The 18,861-nt window shown below is 39.1% G+C and overlaps 1 protein-coding gene across 4 annotated transcripts in view; it reads right to left on the minus strand.

The window, feature by feature from the left end:
* Positions 1–2,183: 2,183 nt before the first annotated feature.
* The window catches only part of KLF12 (KLF transcription factor 12), a 448,314-nt gene continuing 431,636 nt past the window's right edge, over positions 2,184–18,861 (minus strand). For all 4 annotated transcript variants that reach the window (XM_073795297.1, XM_019921168.3, XM_073795298.1 and 1 more), the window contains one exon: positions 2,184–12,148. In XM_073795297.1, the coding sequence (XP_073651398.1) occupies positions 11,967–12,148 (182 nt within the window). In that variant the 3' untranslated portion in view covers positions 2,184–11,966. The remainder of the gene's footprint in view (positions 12,149–18,861) is intronic.

Below are 18,861 nucleotides of genomic sequence, written 5' to 3' on the forward strand. Positions count from 1 at the left end.
GCACCCATATAATTCCACCTACTGTTGAAGTATCCAGGAATCACTTGGGAGAAGAAACACTGACAAATAAATTACCTTGAACGTAGAATAGTATCGGGTGATCTATTCCATGAGATTTGCTTCATTGGTCTATGCTTATGACCAAGTTTCCCAAGGCAGACTGGAAAACAAACAAGAGCAAAGCTGTAGAGCTGGCTTAGCTGCTTGTGTGGCCTAAAGAGAATGCTCAGGAAATCAGGCCAAAGACATGTACATCTGATGTCCAAGTTCCCACTTTGTTACAAAGTCACATCCAAAAATGAAGTAAGTGAATGAATTAGGTTCAGCCTTACAAGTTACTACCATGCTTCACCAGAGTGTTAAACAACAGAGACTATCCTAATTTATTGGCTTTTGCCTGAATGGATTATTTCTAAAATGGCACGATTAAAATATTCATAAATAGTTTAGTAAAAAAATGTACTTACAGTTTGTTGCCTCAATTGTCAAAGAATCTTATCATCATTTAGTGAGTGATTTCTTCTGTAGAGTTGGTGTTGTGATCACCATGAAAGTGCCAAGGAAGCTCGCCCTGGGAGAGGAATCATTCTCTTAGGACCCCTTCAGATGCTCAAAGCAACCAGGCTTGGGAAAGTCAAATATACAGTGCACTGAGCCTTCCAACCTACATGGAAGGAGCGGCCTGGATGGAGTGGAGAGTGACATGCAGCCCTCATGGCTCTCCTTGCACAGCGTCTCTGAGTGGAACCCAGTGATTTCACAGAACTCAAAGTTCATTTACAAATGGATTTGAGTCAGCAATAAAGTGAGTCAAAATCAATTTCAATCTCTGATTTTTATGAGTTATTAAACTACACTACGGTTTGCCAAGTATGAAGAATAGCATTTATTGGATTTATTTTTATTTATTTGTACATACATAATCAAAGGTATTTGTCGAACATTTCTGTGATATTCATCACTACTTATTCTCTCTATCACCTGGACCCCCTGCTCTCCACCTTCCATCCTTTCTCCATCCCCTTAACTCGTAACCCTTCAGTAGCCTAAGACACCAATCCTGGAACCAGACTGACTGGGAAAGTTGCCTGAACTCATTACCTTACTTTTACCTGTGTAAAATTAGGATAATAACAGAACCTAACTCAGGATGGTTGTAATGAATAAAGGGAGCAAATATAATACTTAGAACACTGCCTGGCATCTAGGAAGTACTCAAATATTGTTTTAATTATCATCTTCTTATATAATTGTTAGTAGCATTTACTACCATTCTCATTGTTGAATGGATTCTTCTAGTAGGTCTCCAATTGAAGGACACTAATAGGAGGATACAGTAAGTCCCCTACATATGAACCTTTAAGTTGTGAACTTTCAAAGATGCGAACATGCGTTCGCATGTCGAATCACCGTGTCTGGCGTACGTTGTCACGTGTGTGCATTCTCTACAAGTGGTTGTGCTTTTGTGTACTTTATTGTACAGTACTGAATAAAGTACAGTAGTACAGTATCTTTATTCCAAACCCAGGATATCTGGAAGCATGGGTAAAAGCAGAGGTGATATAGCTGGTACTACTGTATTTTTCAGGGTACTGTACTGTAAGATTAAAAATGTTTTATTTTTTGTGTTTGTTTGGTATTATTTGTGTGAAAAATATTATAAATCTATTACAGTACAGTACTATATAGCTGATTGTGTTAGTTGGGAACCTAGGCTAATTTTGTTGGACTCAAGAACAAATTAGATTTACGAACATGCTCTTGGAACGGAACTTGTTCGTATGTAGGGGACTTACTGTACTTAGATTTTTCAAGTGCTTTTTTAGCAGTTATTTAAAAGATAGTCTATTCATTAATGGTCTTATTTTCAAAACCCTTATAATTGTTTTCTTAAAAAGTTTACAGAAATAAACTAGCGTTGGCATGTGTTAAATGGATCATTCTACACTTAAATGATCCACAAAGTCTGAAAAATATTATAATTCATTCAATTATAGAGATTTAATTTTAGGCTCTGAAAAATATCTCATATTTCTGGACCACTTTTTAGTTTTACATTCATTAAAATATTGTTAGGAATCCCTCTTTAGGTCCTGGGTGTTATGAAATAAAACCCTGTCCATTTTTTAGTATAGAGGCTATCTTGTTCTGTGTTTTAAATTACTATACACAAATGGTAAAACTTTTCATAACAAAGGTTTAATTAGAATGGTTAATAACTATGATTTCCAAAGTGTCTGGATCAGCCTTAGTAATAATTAGGGAGTTTCGTTCCATACAAAATGCTTTATTTAACCTTCATGCCTTCATTCAGATAATTATACAAATGCATACAGTTAAAGGTTTAAACTCTATTTCGGTTCACAGCTCAATTCATAGGAAAGTTGAATACAGAAAAGCAATGCACCAACAGAATATGTCTGAGACACCATTAAAAACGATAACACTTGTTCATTTACATCTCTGAGAATAGACTGGAATAATCATCCTCTGAGAGAATCTCATTAGGAGGGTCTCCCTTTACGTTATCATAGGTCAAAAAAAAAAAAAAAAAAAAAAATCACCATTTTACAGTAAAAGGAAAAAAGCTCTGAGCATATTTACAATACATACACTATACATAAATACAAGAACAACACTTACATAATATTAATAAACTTATAACAGGGGTTGCCTAAACACTACAGAGTATATAAATGCAGAGGAAACTATTGGGAAATTAGATCTTTAGATAAGCTGGAGAAATAAATTCATTTGCAATTAAAACTCTGAACAGAAAACTAAATGAAGACTTAAGAAATTAACACATTTGCTTGCCAGCATTATTGGGGGGGGGGGCGGCGGGTTTATCCTTTAATTCGGAGGACCTCCTCTGGGCATTCTAACTCTCTGGGGTCAGAGACCCAGGAGCCTTTTGTAAAATTACACCTGTAAAGTGAATCAGACGCAGCACATCTATTCAATTTGCTGTTCAGAGGCTTCAAGCCTAGAATAACTGTTTTGTAAACGAAAGGATGTTTTTTGTATTTTTACACAGCTCTTGTAATCCAATCACCATGTATAATGAGCTAAGTGTCAAGGAAAAGGAAAAAGATGCCTGCTTGATTTGGTCAAAGATGATATTTTTCTTTATTCTCATGTGTTTTCTCAAATACCACCAAGAGATTTATTCAAAAGAAGATGACGTTTGAATTGAATCCCACACACCAAGAGCAACGTCTAGACTACTACTAATTATAACTAAGTCATTTTAAGTGGCAGGTGGGTATCTTAAACGTGGTCTGTTCTCATCGTTTCACAACACAAAGTTCTGAGTACATTCTTCTATGGACAAACATGAATTTGCTGGTTTCTCTTTTTTTTTAAAATGAGCATGTTATGATACACATAATTGCATTATGATACAGGATGACATAATACAGAAGACGATGTTTTCAAGCTGGTTTTGTAAGTAGTTATCTCACATCCATGGGGAGTTGGTTTGCCACGTGATGCAATGTGTCCCACACAGACATGAACAAAACAGTACAGCCACCATTCCATGGGTCGGGGGCGGTGATGGTAATTATTTAAAATGAAGTTTCAAACACAACAAAGTGTGGACAGACAAGTTGATAGGAAAGAGCCTTGAATATAGGCACCAGTGCCCCAGTTCAACAATACCCATCCAATGTAATCAAGTCTGAGGGACGAAATATATCCTGTAGTCTGGATGTAATTACAAAATTCTGTTATGGAAAAACTAGCAGGGCAAACACAAGTAGGACAAAAGCATTTCCTATAATGTTTTATGCTATAGCTTAGGAGTATGAAATTAGCAGAAAGGGAAGATGTTGGTATATCCCTAAAATACCCTACTTTTTGATTACTTGAGCATTTTGACTAGAATTTGACCCAAATTCTACCCTCCTCTTCACCCTTACTTGGAAAAAGCAAGATATAATAATTCACACAAGGAGTCCATTCATTGGTTCTTGCTTTGCACAAAGGGCAGACTGTTGCCTCAAACATTTAAAATTTCTAGAGAAGTAATCCAGAAAGAAAAAGTACCGATGTGACTATTTTCACTATTCACCTCTTTTCAACTCACTTAAAGTTGTGGTTTTGTTGTTGAGAAATTATTGCTTGTGAAACCCAGTTCACTGAGGAGAAAGCCCCTTTCCGCAGTGGGTTGTGTGCACACGGAACACTTGCTGTCAGCATGGAAGGGAATTTGCTTATACAGGTTTTATCTCTTCCCTCAGCCAAGTAACATGGAAAACGATCATAATTCAGGAGATTCATTTTCAGAAAAAGAAATACCATGAGAAATGACATTCTCTTAATGTTTTCTAAAAGTCCATTAGTACTTCCATAAATCAATACTGTCAGAGACCTTGTTCTACATAGAAAAGGGGGGTCGGGGTCATTTCTCTGAGGTTGGACAGCTTCCTACATAAAATTCAATTAACCTAACAACAATACTAAAAACAAATTACTTATAAGGCTACTGAAAACATTCCAAGGTGGTCCTGTTAGGTGAGAAATCTGAAAAGGAATTGTCCGTTCTCTCTTCTTGATCATCTGAATGTTCAAGATGGTCTCCCCATTCACCACCGCCAAGAGTGGGCTCTGTTATTAACGACTAGCTCCCATGGAGGTGAACATTTCAAATGTAACTTAAACATACTCTAGAAGGTCTATACAGGTGGAAAGCCTTCTAGTAAACCTACAAAGAAATATGCAGAATCGAGAAAACCTGCTCTGTCGAAAATGCTACAAAGTGGGAAGAGTTTTAATGATTTTGGATCTCCAGGCCAAACATTTTAAGAGGCAAGTGACAAGCTCAGGGAGACAGCTGGCTGGTGCTGTTTGTAATAATCCTCCATGTGTGACTTTCCAGGAGAAGACTGATTTCAAATATTATGTACCACGGTTAAGTCACATGCTGTATCATGTCCCTATATCTTATTCGGAAAATAGATGATACACATTCATAATAAAACTACTTAAGGGGCTTCCCTGGTGGCGCAGTGGTTGAGAGTCTGCCTGCCGATGCAGGGGACGCGGGTTCGTGCCCCGGTCTGGGAAGATCCCACATGCCGTGGAGCGGCTGGGCCCGTGAGCCATGGCCGCTGAGCCTGCGCGTCCGGGGGCCTGTGCTCCGCAACGGGAGAGGCCACAACAGTGAGAGGCCCGCGTACCAAAAAAAAAAAAAAAACAAAAAAAACTACTTAAGAGTTAGATATGGAAACGTGGCTTCTGGGAACACACGTGCTGTGGTGCACTGGGAAGAATACAGGCTTCAGAGCCAGAGAGAGGTAATGTCACATTCCCACTCTGTCGCTATTTCTGTTTGTGGACAACTCAGCCACCCATAAAATCTGGTGCTGTTGTACAGATCAGAGGTAATATGTCTAAATATTGCCTAGTATAGTGCTTGGCACGTAGTAAGGGTTTACTAAAGAACAGCTATTATTTTCATGGTTTGCTGAACTTTTGACCTTTCAAGTTCTTTTAGTTCTTTCAGACAACTTGCAGAAAACAGCCCAGTCAGAAGACTTGCTGTCAGTGAGATTATGGAACCCAGCAGCTTTCCTTTGACACTTAAATGGTTATTTTATACCCTATCCTGGCATATTTCCTTCTTTCCCTTTTATTCTGAAATGCAGAGGAGGAAACGGGAGATGGTTTTCTAGGCCTATGATCTGGTTCTGGAGAACACTGTCCATCGTGGAGGTCTTCACTGTCTAAAGCCTGAGTGTTTAATCACAATTATACTTTTAAAATTGCTCTTACCAAATGTTTGGCTCTGAAAGAATATGATTTTACTGATAGCTTGTTTGGGTGGATTTGTGCTCTGAGATGGTAAGGCTGGTGAATTTCCAGGGCGCTTGTCTATTCATATCATCTCCTCATATATTTCTATTCACGATTCCACTTTTAGCAGTGAAATAATGATAGGAAAATATTGTGAAGTTCTGAATGTAAATCTGGTCATTTCCAGGACTAACTGTAAAGCTTAGTCAAAGACTAGGCCTACTAAATGTCAGTCATACCTTTGTAGGCTTTTGGGGGAGAAATGATTGTGTCAGTATTCACTCCAAAATGGTTCTTAGATGATAACAGGAAATATTAGGGGAAAAGGATATGAAGAAATGTAAAGACGGATTTTTGCAGTTGATATCAGTAAATAAAATAAAGGAAAGCAAACAAATATCTCTAGTGTTTTGTTCTAAATAAACTGGCTTTTCTTAACCAAGCAAAACTTTTTGAGCCACACACAAGTGCTTCATAAGATTGGGGCAAATCACAGTGAAGTTTTCCTCTCAAAATTATAAATGCCGTGTGCCAGAGTATATATTGGAGATAATCATAAATTTCAGATTTGCATTCTTACATTCTGTAGTTAAGAAAGATTAAATTAAGAAATGCTAACATAAACAAGATTAGGTATATTTAAAACACACCAAATAATTTTTGAGGGGGTATACGAACAGATTCAATTTACTGTGTGCATATATTTACTCTGTGTGCATGTGTTTCGCAAAGGTGGAGGAAAAACCCAGTCTGATGAAGAATTATTGCTGTGTAAAAGTACAGGAATATCTCATTGGTCGTAATGTTTATTGACAGGCACTTTCAGCTTTTAATTCATTTCTGAAAATTGGCATTAGCTTATTCCTATTGCCAGCACAGATTCATTTCACATGTGGCCATATCCATGGCACTCATCTTGTCAACAGGTAGCTACTGCTAAAAGTATTCCCTCTGGGATTCAACAGGAATAAACACCTGTAGAGGGTGTTTGTTTCTTTTGATAGAGAACTACTTCATGGAGGAGGAAAGTCACTGAGAAAAGAGAATAATTGCTAGATGCTTCTATTTTAGCACAAGTAAAATCCTTTGCAGCTGTTTTTGTCTTTTCAGGCAAAGACATTTTGAGTTTGGAATCAGTTGGCTGCAACTTAAAATGACTTCATTGCGTTCTAAACCATCCTGGCTAAATTGAGACAAGTGGCCACTCCATTTTGTCAGGAAGCACAAGGGCTGTGCTCTGACAAAGCAGAACAGAGTCCCCATGGCAATATCACTAATCGTGTGTAAGATACACAAGGCATATCTGAACAAGTTTCTTTTTTTTATTGTGATGAAAACTAGAAGCTCTTTTTCCCAACATACTTCATCAAACTATTTACAACCTCTGTAAAATTTGTGAGTTTGAAAATACTTTTTCCACTATCACACATGTCACGAATACAGTAAAATATCTTCACTCTATTTCTTTAAGATGCAGTATCCTCCTGTTTCATTTTCTTACGCAAATCTGAATTTCTATTGCAGTTGCACAGTATTCAGCATATTTAAAGTACCAATGGACATGGGTTGCTAAACAGACATTATTCTAAAATGAAACTGTGAAAATATAGCATTTTAAACTTTTATGTACACTTCTTAACTATAAAATGCAGGCAAAGTCATATATAGCATTATAAGCTGATTCCCTAGTAAGGTAAATAACTTACATTTCTAGACAGCATGGATTATTACAAATTCATTCTTTTAAAAAAGTTCTCTGTTGATATTTATTAGCCCCCTGGCTGCTGCATATACAGGTGTGTACACAGGTGTGCATCTGTCGGGGGGCCTGTACAGGTTACGTGGAAGGCAGTGTGGAGATAAGGAGAAATGCGATATGGAAGACACATGGCTTACCAAACCCCTTTTCTAAACAAAACCAAATCAAGTTGAAAGATTTTTTCATGAGATGCACTACCTCAGAAAAGTGGAAGGCAGAGACCTGATCAGTGAAGTTGCAGAATACATTTACCTCCTAAATTTATAGGCATTAATTAGTAAGGAGCAAAATCTAAGATTGGATTATGGACTAGGTGTATTAAGGCTTCCTGGGCCTATCATGATTCGTAAGAGTTATCTCACGTTCAATCCTTTACACAAAGATTGTAACTCAACGTATAATGAATGCTGGTATTCTTAACACTGCTTAAATTCTGTCAATCCTTACTGTAAATGTTAAGACACCTTTATAACAACATCATGGCTACATTTCTAAGCAGTTGTAACAATGTAACAAAGGCGTATTAATACATTTGAAGGCCTCACCTCACCAGATTTATTCAATTGCAGCTTTGATAAGTATAATAAAGTACAGAATAAGGAATACTGCATCTTTATCCATATACAGGTTATCATTCTAATGAACTGATTTCAAAGTGCAGAATTGTATTTGTTTAAAACACAAACAGCAATTTGAAGTTAAAACAACTGTATAAAAATGAACACAATCTTTGTATAAGCTATTCCAAATTTCAACCATTATGAGAAGGGCCTTTTCAATCATCTAGAACTGGCATTTGTAAACACTGTAGCATTTTGCAAGTTTTTCCCCCATGACATTCCTCTTCCTATTTTCCACTTAAACATTAAAGTGAATAAAAAGTGCTCTTTTTTTAAAAAAAATGTGGTTTATGTTATTGTTATTCAACTGCCTTTGAAAATAAATGTCCTATAGTGTTTTGTAAAAGTAATGCCAGGCAACAGTATAAATCTTATGGTAAAGCCATTAGCAATTTCAGTCTAAATGCCTTAATAGAACTTAAGACAAGTTATCAAGCAGGCTTCTCAAAGTCCACACACGATTGATGGGATGGGGCTGGAAGTGGATGGGGAAGTGTGAATCTTTTCCCAAACAACCTAAGATCAGGATACAAGGAGGGAATCTATTGAAACCTCAAAGTCTGTACCTCTTAACTTTTCAAATAACCTTAACTTCCTTGAAATCAATCTCTAAAATGCAAAGAGACAGGTCAACTGTAGCTTCTCAAGCCATTGCAGCTACCTGTGTCTAAGTTCCCAGACATGCACATACGCCCAGCTGCAAACTGAATAGCTTCAAATTTGAAAGCAAAGAATGCTTCTCGTTAGAGAACAACTGAGAAGTCCTTTGGATTCTACTCCTTTTCTGTTGTTAATCATCTACTGTGCTTTTAAAAAGAGTCTAGAATGGACATAAGATAAAATAGAGTAGGCTTTTCTATGCCTGAAGATATTCTTACTTAAAAATGTAATTCCGTCTCTCCCAAACCACCTTCTTTTCCACAGGGAAACACTTGTAGAAAATTCACCAAGGAGGATTTGTTGTGTCCCAAGACAAGCCCCAGGTAAATTTCAGTCCTGCGACTAGATCAGCAACTCATTCACTATTTGTGCTTGGATCCCTCCTTAGAAGTATCAATACATCAAAGGGGGGAAATGGCATAATGCTGACAGGTTCTATCAGTAAAATTACTGTCTCAGTTGGGTTGCCACTTTCAGGGGGTGAGCAGACAAGCTCACGTCCCTGAATTTTTCCTATGTTATTACAGAGGAGCAGCTCATTTCGTTCTGTGCTAAATTTAAATCGAGCTGTCACTCAGGAGGCTCCCACTGCCTGTCAGTTCTATGAATTCTAAAAACCATTTCTACCTGTAATGCTCTCATGGTCTCTCAGCAGAGAACAGGATTGGCCCTTCTTACGAGAGCAGGCAGAGTTAAATCAAGTCTGCCCTTCACCTCAGTGATTCACCTACTATCTGCCAACTTGGTTCCAGGACTAGCATAGAGGGCTTCACAGCTGTGTTCACCATGCTCTGTGTTCGTCATGCTCTGTGTTCTTTGCCACTGACCAGTAACCAACACTGGCCTTTCTATTCAAAACAGTCACAGGCAATGAGAAGTAGGAGTTGCATACAGTACAGATAAAAAACTTTCCAGTTGGTAAAAAACCCCACAAAAACCCAGTGCTTGGTGGGTAGTACACTGTTGTAGCTAAAGAAGCTATTTATCCATAGAATTGCAGCCCTTGTTGGAGGGAAACTGCCAATGAATTTTTCAGACCTGGCAGGAAATGTAGAGCACATATTTTTGAAGATAGAATTTGACCTGAAAATCATTATGCTGTTGCTTGAACATTAAAAAAAAAAAAATTCCTTTTAATGCCATCCAACACAAATCATCCTTTTTCAATGTTTATAGTTTTTGCTTCACCAAAATAAGATTATCTGAATTAGAAGATAATCCTAAAAAGGATAATTCTAGAACCAGAAATTATTTCAGAATGTTCACACCTTTAAAAATGAGCTAGTAATATTGTGAGGTTGATTTGTGCAATTCTCCAAATCAAGTGTTTGTAATCAAAATATATTGCAAAGGTCTATGCTGGCAACTTCTTATACCTAAGCTATAAAAAAAAATCTTAATAACAACAACAACAACAACAATGACAAAAAAAAACCTCACCAAGCCCCTTAGTCACAGAAAGCTGAAAAAACCCAGCTTTTAGTGGGGAAAAAATATGATAATTTTTCTGAAAGAATGCTCATTGGTGATGTATTGCTTTGTTTACTATAGACTTTGCTAGTTGCAAAAAAGGCTCATAATTTTTGGGGGCTGACGGGACTATAATTTCCTCTCACCCTCAGCACAGGATGAGTGGGTTCCATATCCCTGCAGATGCCATTGCAGAACCACTGGGTGCTAATACAGTTTAGAAAATGAAATCTGTAGAGAAGAACCTATTGGAGAGTCACTTATCCTTGGCTCTCCAAGGGAGGAAACTAGCACCGTGTCAGGCTTTCCTTGGGGAGCATTCCTTTCCCACTGACTTGGTTCCAAGAACGGACCCATTCACCCAAGAGTTAATTCCCTGCTATGCCTCCATGGCCTTTCTAGTCACCAAATAACTGTTTTCAAACAAGAAAAGGGGGAGCATAATCTTTAATTGTGGTACTCAACCAAGGAGGACAACAAACAGCAGAAAGATTACCTCAGTGCTGCAAATGTAACCAAGACCTCTAAAATGCTGGGGTGTTTTTTACAATCCCTTTAGTAAGTATGAAAATTGGTAACATGAGTCCTCAGTGAAGTTATTGTAGGCAAGTCCTTTTATTCATTATTGCTTTTCTCCTCAAGAGGCGCATTATTTCCATCTCTGCTTTGTCTGATTTTTTCATGTTCACTGACTGCCTGGTCAGCCCCACCTCTTACCTTGGTGCCAGTGTGTCTAAGAAAGTTTCCCCCCTCCCCCCGATTCCTTGTAATCAAATACTAGGGGCAGGAAGAGATGATGCCTAGGTGACAGAACACTGCAATTTGAAGTGGGGCAGTAGTTTTTTTAGACAGGCTCTTCCTATTCAACTACAGAACAGCTCTGTGCCCGTCCATGCCAGGGCAGACACCAGGACTAGACTCCAACTGAAATGTCGCTGCCCCTCTGCTCGAACAGATGAACAAAACAGAAGCAGAACAAAACAAAAACGATCAACAACAAACAAATGAAAGAATCAATGTTGGTTTTCTCCAGGGCATGGATGGCATAATGACAAGTTGCGGGTGATATCTAGTGGCTGCCATCACTATTGCAAAGGGCTGCCTGAGCGCTCCTTTCTTTTCAGGTAATGGAACCTCTCCAACAGCTTCTTCTTTTCTACTTTCAGGCTGCTTGCTGGTAACAGATTGGAAGTGGGTTCTATCTTACTTAGACAGTAACTCAAACTTTTGTAAAAACGGGTTCAGGGGTGGGATGATGGGAGAATAATTCAAATTTACAAGGTCTTGCTCTAGCCATCAATTTGTGGTAGATGACCTTTAAAGTATCAATAACAAAACGTCTGACAGCTCAGAAAATGTACAAACTACAAACATCTTGAAATGGCAGAGGACACAGCACGGAAAACAATGCCTGTCTCTTCAGCATTTGTGTCACCGATCTCCCAGGCCAGCATGAAGTTGTTTCTCGTGTAGTCATGATGGGGGTTACCTTCAGACCGAAAGGAGAAGTGTTACTACTTCTTTTTCCTGCTCTGCTTTCAGACATCGTGGGATGGTGATGCCCTTTTGTGTTAACACTGTGAAGGGGATTCAGCCCTGCTGAATTGGGTGCCGCTAAGAGATCCAGCTCTTACACTCAGCTGGACAGGTAGCCTTCCTCACACCAGCATATGCCTCCGGCGGTGCAGTGCCAAGTGATCTGACCGGGAAAAGCTGCGATCACAGTCTGCGCACTTGAATGGCTTCACTCCCGTGTGTTTGCGGTAATGCCTCGTCAGTTCATCCGAACGAGCGAATTTCCAGGTGCAGCCTTCCCAGGTACACTTGTAGGGTTTCTCTCCTGGAAGAAACAAAGGGACACACACTTTGGTGCTCCATCATTTCTCCAGAAAAACCATCCCAACGTGATATTTGGGGAAATGACTGTTCTCAATGGATTTTCCATTTGGTAATCCTTTGGTTGGGAAACCTAATCACCCCACCAGCTGGTGTTGGGTCAGACAGGTGGCGGTTCAATTTCGTCTCTCTTGCTGTGACACTGGGCAGGTTAGTTAACACTTGCATCCTCAGTTATGGGTAAGTTACTTTGCAGTCAAAATATCAAAAGGCATAGACTGATTGCTACTGGATATAATCACCATGGTAGACCGGAAAGGCGTGTTAGGGAGCTCTACCTAGGTTGACTGACTCCAGGGCTAAAACTCACAAAGAATTATAAAGGGTAGTGATTTATATGTTTTGTTGCAATATTCCTCCAAACAGTGTATCACTTAGATGTTTAAAGGCTATTTTAGGGTATAATGTCCTTTTATCAGTCCCACAAAATTTCATTTAAAAGGTAAGCACTCTACCACCCCCAGAAATTAGGTATTAAGTACTTATTATTTATAAACATCTACTGTTTGTTTGTCTACTGGGAAAGAATCCTAGATACCTTAATAGTGCAAGTTTCAATATCTTCTTCAGTGACTTAAGAATTAGGGCAAGCCCTAAGGAATCATCAAGTTGGTCCTAGTGTTGAAACCCACAGTAAAAAACAGTCTGAAGAAGTATGTAATTTGACCAGATCCCTCAGTCAACTCGTAAGGACAGTAAAATATGCAAAGGCTTTGCTGGGAAAAGATATGCTATCCATTGTCCAAAAGAGCTCCCTGGGGGAACGGGACAATAGTTGACCTAGGTGTGCTTTTTCCTGGCTCTCATTCAGAATGGAAGTGCTGTCCTCATGCAACCCCACAAGAACTGATCTCTCCTCTGCCGCTTCCATCCAATAGTCAACTAAATGCTGCTTAGCCACACTTGGTGTCTGGCGAAAGGGCCTAAGACAGGGAAAGGAGCTGTTTGCTGATCCCAACGTACAGAGTTGCAAAGTGACTTTTGTTAAATCCACTTCACAGATGAGAAAACTGAGGTTCAATGGAGTAAGGTTACTTGCCTGAGGCCAGTAAATAGATGTGCTTGGTTCCAAATGCAGCGCTTTTCACTGTGTTCTAGGGGAGTGGATAATTCTTTCCCCATGTAAACTCTGTCACATCCTTAGACAACATTGATTCCACCTTCTTAGATACTTTCAAATTATTCAACTCCTATTTCTATTAAGTCGCCTACCACAATAGATCATACAGATTTTGTCTAGATGTCTTTCCCCTCTACCAGTTTCTGAATACGCAGAGATGAAGAATCACGCCTCTACTATCCTCAGAGCTTAAAAGTATGTGCCAAACAGTGTTTGAATAAATTAATAAAACTGCAGCACACACAGACATGCTCACACAAAGGCATGTACACAGGAAACTACTAAGCCCTGTGAATGAGATGTACAGGTGATGGGAAAACTAGACTAAACCAGACCCAGCAGTTTTTGTTCAACTGTTAAATAAATGTTAACCATAGGGGTCCTTTTAGGATCAAGTGGCCCTTTCACAGAAGTGAGTGAATAGTAAAGCCCAGTTAAATCTAGAAATACAGACGCACTAACTGTGGCCCACAGAAAGCTCCAGGTTACTCTGAAAGGGCTCCTGTCAGGTAGATGCCTATTGACTGGATTAATCCAAAACCTCAACTTCCAACTCATTCTGGATGTCCTATGGAGACAAAAATCTGCATTTACAGGTGTCTACTGATCAGAATTTAACAGAAATTTTAAAAAATCAGCAAAACCCTAACTTAAAAACAATGGCAATGCACTATATAGTATATCCATGGCAACTGTTAAAATGCTTTTATTTACATGTCATCACCATATGGGTTTTTTTCTTGAAATTTACAACATGAGCATGGGTTGTAATAAGCTGAGCTTGATATAAATCATATCTTCAAAAACACATCCATCTTTGGGGCACTGAGCTCAGCCAGTTGACTCCTTGTCACCAACAGGTATCTCCTAGTTATCTCCTGTGTTACTAAGGAACCAACCACAGAGAGCATAGGCCTAAGAAGGAAAAAATAAACGATTTTCTTAATTGGGGAAAAGCATTGTTCAGTTGTGTGTCAGGAGGACGTCTGTTTCTATCTTGGTGGGGAAGTGTCATCTGAGTATGACTGGGGTTAGAAAAGCTGCTGGACCCTCACCTTGGCATTGCAGATGGAGAGGCAGGAAGGGGCTCCATAACTGGGATGGGCCAGGAAGTAAAGAGAGGCAATAGAAGGAGACAGGGCTTCAGTCTCACCTCAAGAAGGATGATGGAGGCTGGTATGGCCACCGTAGGGACGTCCTGTTGTCTCAGGGGTTCTCTGAATTTCCTTGTACATCCAAGTTCGGCACTTAATATTCTCCAATTTCTTCCTCCAAATTATAATAGACGTACTTTTACTTTCACTTGGGCTGTTTAATAATGGTAGTTGTGCCCTTTTCACTTGAAAATCTATAGCAGGGGTGGTAAACTGTGGCCCCCAGGCCAAATCTAGTCTGGTTTGTTTTCTGTGCAAGCCGCAAGCTAAGAGTAGTTTTCACACTTTTAAATGCTTGAACAAAAAAAACCCCAAAAGAGGGCTCTCTCGTGGCATGTGAAAAGTATATACTTTTCATGAAATTCAAATTTTAGTGGCCATAAATAAGTCTTTATTGGAACACAGCCACACTCATTTGTTTGCATATTGTTTACGGCTGTTTTCCAGGGATGGAGGCATTGAACACTGCAATAGAGAATGCATGGCCTGCAATACCTAAACCATTTACTATAGAAGGTTGGCCGACTCTTGATGTAAGGGATGGGCACCTCAGCTTTTGTCAGGCTTCCTGGTTATGTTAACTTAATCAGGATATATAACACACCTTGTTAGTTTGGGATGGGTGGGTGAGGGAATATTTTGGCTATTAGATAATCACTTATTCTTAACTCAGGCTCCTCGATTAAAATTCTAACTGTCCTCTTGGTAACGAATACACGTGATAGTTCATGTCCGATGCTTTAAATAGAGAGTTCTGGACAAGGAGAAATCAGGGATTCTCTGAAAAGGCTCACCCAATTCAGTCAGGGTTTTAAAAGTCTTCGGGATCTCCTCTGCTCATTATAAAAGCACAATAATGAGTAAGGCCTTCGCTATGAGGGTGAGAGGGGTCAGGAATGTCTCTATACACTTTCCCCGCTAACCAAAAGAGCACCGATTCTACAGTGATGGAGCCCGACCCTGCCCTACTCCACTCCAACCCACCCTTTCAATACGGTTGTGTTACCATGGCCACCGTGCTCAGTGATGAGCTGCGATTAATTCTACTTAGTCTGAGGAGGACATAAGGAAGGAAGGATCAGAAAAGAGGAGCTCAGATGTTTGGCATCACTTCTAAGGTGGATGTCTTAAAGGCGGAGAGGCAGAGAAAGCAACAACTATGGCGAGGATTTCTGTGGGCCCACAAACGTGCAGCAGGAAACTCAGTGCAGAACCTGAAAAGTATTCCGCGAGGTGAAATCAGGTACAGTAAGTGCCTCCAAAATGCAAGATGCAGATACGTCCCTACTTCATGAGTAAAACCAGTGAAAATGATACATAAGCTTATAAACCATTAGGGGCTAAGTGATGAATGAAGGCACGTAAAAAAGAATGAACACATTCTCATCTGGGGGTGGGGGGAGGGGGGACCTATATCAGAAAATAATAAACTTAATTATCTGAGTGATCGATGAGTTTTCCTTGAAGCTTTTCTTACAAAAATATATGCTTTCTTTTTAATATCCCCAAATATTTCTTGTACAATATTTCTTGCCCCCATTTCCTCATGAATAAAACCAGAGTTTGGGTATTCTCTCTCCATACTCAGAAGAAAGAAGAGGGGAAAAAAGAAAATAAGATCTTCAAATCTCTCTTCACAGCTAGAGGCTGAGCTATAGGGGTGGCTCCACTCTATGGAGATGACATGGCTGCTTGGACGAGGCAGAGAGCAGGCTTCTGCCCCTCCCTCAAGAGGGACCTCGGTTTCCATTATATCCACCTAGTGCCTAGCATTTCATTAAAAAAAGTCAATAAGTTCTCTCACTGGACTAGTTAAGTTTTAGAAGTGGATACAAGAACAATGCTAGTGGCTACTACATTATGTTAAAACTGAACGTTATAGTTTATGCTTGTGCTTTGAAGCTATTTAAAGGGTACAATCTTATAAACAAATTAAGATAAGAGACACCAACTTTATGATGTGAGTAAAAACTAATTAAGATGATAAATAAGTTTGTAAGATACACTGTAATACGTATAAATGAGCCCTGAAAGGATATAATAAAGAACAGACAGAATCCTTCCTCCATCCCCCCTTCTTTCCTTTAAATCTTGCTAGAAAACAGAAAGCTCACTTTAAAGTTTAAAAAGTCAGTGGTGAGGACAGAACGGTAGGTGAATTTTCCATGAACATTTTCCTATGGAAAGAGTTGGCTTGGACACTAATAGGAGTCAAGCAACTCCCAGGGTCTGCGCAGCTATTGTGCACAGCTGCTCTGTGTCAGGCTGAATGGGGGTGACAGTAAACACTATTTCCAGTGATTTCTTCAGGAATAGTGAACGGTCCTTAACGGTCATTTGAATTAGAATTCTGCAAATGTGTTATTCAACACTGTTTTCACTAGAAATAAGCTAAAAATAAAAAAAGCATGCCCACCTTTTTTGTTTGGTCTAACCCACAAATACACTTAGAATCCTCAGTAGCAAAGTCTTTGAAAATGTATTTAAATATTTTTCAAAATAATCAGAAGTTTTGACTCCACCATCAGATCACCTTTGATTTTTGTTTCTTATATTAATCCTGTGAAATAAAAAAATGATAGGGAATGGTGTGGTATATGTCCTTACCAATAAGTCTTAGTAAGTGATTAAGTCGAGACATCAAGTTGCTAATGTACAGGAAAAAATCAAAGGACCTGAGCTGGGTAATTGGTAGCTTAACACTACACTCACCTTGGAGTGTAGTTATTAACTTTTAGACTTTCAGTTCTGAAGTGAAGGTCTCTATGTCCCATGAAAAACCCGTAAGCCACTTCCACCTTTTGACCATTTTTCAGCACAATCTGTCCTCTTTCACGTCTTTATAAAACCTGAACTAAACTATGAAACCTCTGAAAAAGAAAAATGTTAACTGAAACTAATAGCAAGCCCTCCTATTCTAAAGTGAAAGAGTCCTGCAAGGATTAAAAAGAGAACATACCAAAAAAAGAGGGTTTGTTAATTTTTGTTCGAAAACACTCTTTTTAATTCCTCATTTGGGGTTCATGTTAGAAACAGTTTTATATGCACACTGGCCCGTGTGTGTGTGTGTGTGTGTGTGTGTGTGTGTGTGTGTGTGTGTATTCACAGGCATTATTTAAATAGTATTCTAGTATTCTAATTAAGTATCCTGGGAAAATGAAAACTCTCATCAGGGTTTTTTTCTTGAAACAGTCAAGAAACTGATTTATTATGAGAACTGCTGCCTCTTTCAATTTTGGTTAAAGAAAAGGATTAAGAGTCACTCAGTGCATTTCCATGACATTTACCCAGCAGAAGGCATAATAAAGTCTAAAGAAAACATCAGGTATTGAATGGATTCCCAAAACCCAGGAAACAAAAATAACTTTTTCGGGTACCTCCCATTTCACCATCTGAAACGCTGAAAGGTAAATGTGTCCTGAGACAAAAGACAGGTGCCCTTTCATATTAAAATGACGTGTGAGCAACAACAGAAAAGGAATGTGCAGTTTGCAAAAGCTCCCCGTCAAACAAAACGCCCATGTCCTCACATCAGCTTCTCTCTATTATTTTCTCAAGCAACCAAAAAAAAAAAAAAAAAAAAAACACCTTTGGCAACAGGAAACATAGGCATTTTCTTCAGTTCAGAAGTGCATTTCTGAAATGTGTCCCTGTTTAACTTTTATAAAGTCAGGGGGCCCCAGACACTGACAAATGAGCTTCATTACACTCAAGGCTCAACATATTTGCTGTGACAATCTGTTTCACTTGAGGAATGGTATTTGCATATGAGGGGAAAAAAAAACCCAGAATCAAGATTCCTATCTTGTTTTCTGGTTTCTGTTACATTAGTTCATAAAAGTTCACAGAATTTTAGATCTGGAAGGAAATTAGGTCCTTTGAAAATGAGGAAACAGAAACCTAGAGCTGAGATTACAAGGCCCTTGACTTGTCCAGGGGTAGACAAGGCTGCCTTCCTTCTTGCTGGTGTTAAGGGGGCAGAAAACAGCACAGGCTTTGAAATCAAGCGGAATGCACGGTCAAATGAGGCTCAGTCTCCAATCTGCGACTGGATCTCAGGCTAGAGAGTTAAGCTTTCTGAAACTGTTCCCCGTCTGTAAAATGGGAACACTGTTCCCACTGTGAAACTTAGAAATACACATACCATGTGCCTGGCAAACGACAGGTGCTCAATAAAGGATACTGAATTCTATAGTTATGAAGTTCAATGTTTTTCTGTTTCTGCTAAGAAATATAAATAACATAAAGTTAAAAATAAATCCCATTTGGCTTTTTTTTTTTTTTTTTTTTTTTTGTGGTACGCGGGCCTCTCACTGCTGTGGCCTCTCCCGTTGCGGAGCACAGGCTCCGGACGCTCAGGCTCAGCAGCCATGGCTCATGGGC

Source organism: Tursiops truncatus, chromosome 18, assembly GCF_011762595.2.
Source record: "Tursiops truncatus isolate mTurTru1 chromosome 18, mTurTru1.mat.Y, whole genome shotgun sequence".
Lineage (NCBI taxonomy): Eukaryota > Metazoa > Chordata > Mammalia > Artiodactyla > Delphinidae > Tursiops > Tursiops truncatus.